General features: G+C 44.8%; 1 protein-coding gene across 1 annotated transcript in view; it reads right to left on the reverse strand.

The window, feature by feature from the left end:
• Window positions 1-54: 54 nt before the first annotated feature.
• The window catches only part of LOC106963654 (inactive phospholipase C-like protein 2), a 60,268-nt gene continuing 57,016 nt past the window's right edge, over window positions 55-3,306 (reverse strand). Inside the window, exon 2 of the mRNA XM_015058681.1 lies at window positions 55-2,562. Within this exon, the coding sequence (XP_014914167.1) occupies window positions 55-2,562 (2,508 nt within the window). The remainder of the gene's footprint in view (window positions 2,563-3,306) is intronic.

The following is a 3,306-nucleotide window of genomic DNA, read 5'->3' on the forward strand; positions in this document are numbered from 1 at the left end:
ATTAATTTTATTTCCATCCCAACCAAATACATTACTGAAGAAATTTGTACATATTTATGTGATGCAGTTTCTTACCTGCACGTTTTCTCTGAGGTCTGTTGCCTCCCTGAGGGGCTGGGTAGAAGCTCTGAAGAGTTCATCCACTACTTTGATCCCCGTGGTCTTGGTGGTGGTATACTCCCGAGCCTTTCTACCTTTCTTTACTGACAGACCCCTTTTATGTGCCTTTCCTCCACCGCGCCTGTTGGTGATGGCCACATGAACGAACAGAGTGGTGTTGGGCAGGAACTCTCCTGTGAGAGACTGCAGAGGGACGTGTCTATAGCCTGGCTGTAGGCACTCAAACGGGATGGTGTACTGACCGATGAACTCGTCTCCAATGTAGTCGTCATCCAGAACCACAAAGCGTAGAACTGCGAGTTCTGGTAAGTTAATCTGGAACTCAAAACTCTCGTCAAAAATGGGGTTATCTCCATTTTGGGAAACTGTCTTGGTTCTTTGTTCAGCACAGTCAGCTGGTATGCCATGGATCTCTACATATATGTAAGGCTCAACCACATCACCCTTAGCAGCAGAGCCCCGAGGTTTTGGTAAATTCTGCCCACTGATGACTTTGATGTGGAGGAGCTGTGCAGACACACCTGGTAGAGAGTCCCGAGCATTGGCACTAAAGTAGGACACCTCCTCCCTCATAATGGCAGGCCGCAAGACATAACCGCAGTTTCCATTTTGCCTGAACCAACCAAGGTTGAGGTCCATCATCAAGCCTGGTGTCTGGTAGTTCATGGCCACGATCTGGCAGCCGCATTTCCAGAAATCTTGGGGATTCATATTGCTGGCATCAATCCTCATCGATGTGGGATAAACCCTGGAGATGAAGCGCTTGTTATAACAGACAAACTCCTCCGGAAATTCATTGGCAAATCTGTTTGCATCTACCTCGTTGAAGGAGCATATCTCCCAGTATTTTTGCTCCCTCTTAGAGAGTTCAAAGTCCCTGAACTGAACTGACTTGCAAAGACATACGAGGTCAGAAAGCTCCCTGCACAGCCTTAGTCTTTTGCAGCCCAAACCATTCAGTTGGTCCTTTTCATCGGCTCCAACACGGCGTGACATTTCCAGGCCTTCCTCTTCATCTGTCACATCCCCCTCGGAATCAGTGCAGCTTGGTGGCAACTTTTTACTCTTGAGGAGTATTTTGCCTTTAAGTTTTTCAGGTGAGGGTAGGTAGTTTTCTTCTTTGTTGGGTGGTTCAGCATACAGCTTATCCCCAAGAATTTTCTTCAGGTGTTGAACCATGACCCTCTGCTGAGGGATACAGCAATGGGTCACCAAGCACAGAATGAGAGGATACTCAGAACTTTCGAAAGCATACTGGTTTATGATGTCCAGAACTTTAGAGAAAGCGAGCTGAGAGGCCACAGAACTCCCAACATATACGACAGGCTCATTATCAGGGCCGTCCCAGACTATGACCTCGATACTTCGACAGCCCATCCTCAGAGCTCGGATGTAGCTGCTGATGTCTGATGAACCCCAGAAATGATCATCAAGCAGGGAGGCATTATGGGAAGAGTTGATGTAGTAATGAGAGAGAGGCTGAGTCATATCCTGGCACACTTTTTTGTGCTGAGGGTCGAAAATGTGGCATTCCGAGGACAGGAGGTAGTGTGTGAAACCATCGATGGAGAGGTAGCCCCTCTCTCTGCCCTTGGCAGACGGCTCAAATTTCTGGACAATATCCCTGCACATTTCCTCCGTTACTCCCTCCACTCCCTGCTCCACCTCTACAAATAGCATCAGATCTTTACTGTCCAGATACTCTTTGTTACTGGAGAACTGAACCAGCAGAAAGAAAATCTCAGGTCGTGTACAGAGCTCACAATAAGCCTCCACAAAAGTGTCCAAATTAATTGCCTCCCCATATTGATCTTTAGCTTTCTGTAATTCTTTGAATTTCAGCTCTATCCTGGACTCTTTCATTCCAGGATTGAGCCCCTTGATTATCTGGGTTGCTCTGAATAGGTCTATGTGTCCTCCTTTTTCCATATCTGCGAGCTCAAACACTGAACCAATCCAGGACGTTCGTAAGCTCGGTTGACTGGGTTCTGCCATGTCCACCGGGTGGCGACCGTAAGACACCAAATATCTTAGACCCATGACCCACGTGCTGACGATATCTGCGGTACTGGCTACCAAATCTAAACTTTCATAGTTATCTCCATAGATGATTGAGAAGGCGCACTCATCAGGGAATTGATCCGAGAGACCGTTGCTGCGCAGAACCGGAGTTTTCTTCCCCAAACGGACTTCCTTGATGCTCTTGATTTCCAGTTTTGCCTTTTCTGAATCCTTCTTCGATGGCTCCCATCTGAGCCAGTGCATATCTGGATCGAGCAGGAAGTAGCGGTTGTACATGCGTGAGTTGGACCGCACCTTCTTCATTTCACAACCCTCCAACATAAAGGCCATGCAAGCAGCAGTGCTGTTGATTTTACGGTCATTCGGCATAGAGCTGAAGGACACGGTTTTCTTCCTGACCTGCTTCTGTTTGGAGCCATCCTGCAAATGAAACAGCAGAAAATATTGTCTTGATTACAGGGAAACCTTACATTACTTTTCATTTTAGATAACATTTAATGTGTAATAAACACATCCTTTCTTTTTTAAAATAACTTCACAGTCGGATAAATTACTGCGGCTCTTGTGAATGCATCATTTTCTTTAAACACAGGGTAAATTGTCCCTTAAAGACACATTTCAAAGTACTGCGGACTAGCACAGTTTAAGTCACATAAGTGTAGTTTAGAGATTTAATGTTACTTTTTACTGCAAATAGGATGTGTTAATAAAATATTCATCCTGCAGGCAACCTTACAAAAATATGTTTTTGCCAGCCAGCTTCAAAGACGAGCCACGTTTTGCTCCATTTCCATTAATAACAAAAGCAAAAGTATTAAAAGGAGTAAAAAAACAACAACAAGAAAAAAAAAAAACATCTAAACCACCTGCACTGGCACAGCTGAGGTTTTGCAGATTTCAGGGTTTACTCGCCTAGCTGGCAGAAGGCAGACTGTGTTGCCCCACTTCCACACAAGGCTGTAGTTTCCTAGATAGCCTGAATTCTGATGGCCTAATTTGAGATGTCCAAACTGGGTTTTCTGAGTAAGACATACCAGAGAGGACAGTACAATACAAATCTAACTCTGAAAAACTTTAGACAAATGGCTTTGAGTTTTACCACGGCTGAAGGACAAAATATTTGTAGTCCTGAAAGTTTCTCCAAGATAATATTAAAAAAAAAAA

This window comes from Poecilia latipinna, unplaced genomic scaffold (genome assembly GCF_001443285.1).
Source record: "Poecilia latipinna isolate Pla-1442-1.1 unplaced genomic scaffold, P_latipinna-1.0 Scaffold1564, whole genome shotgun sequence".
NCBI lineage: Eukaryota > Metazoa > Chordata > Actinopteri > Cyprinodontiformes > Poeciliidae > Poecilia > Poecilia latipinna.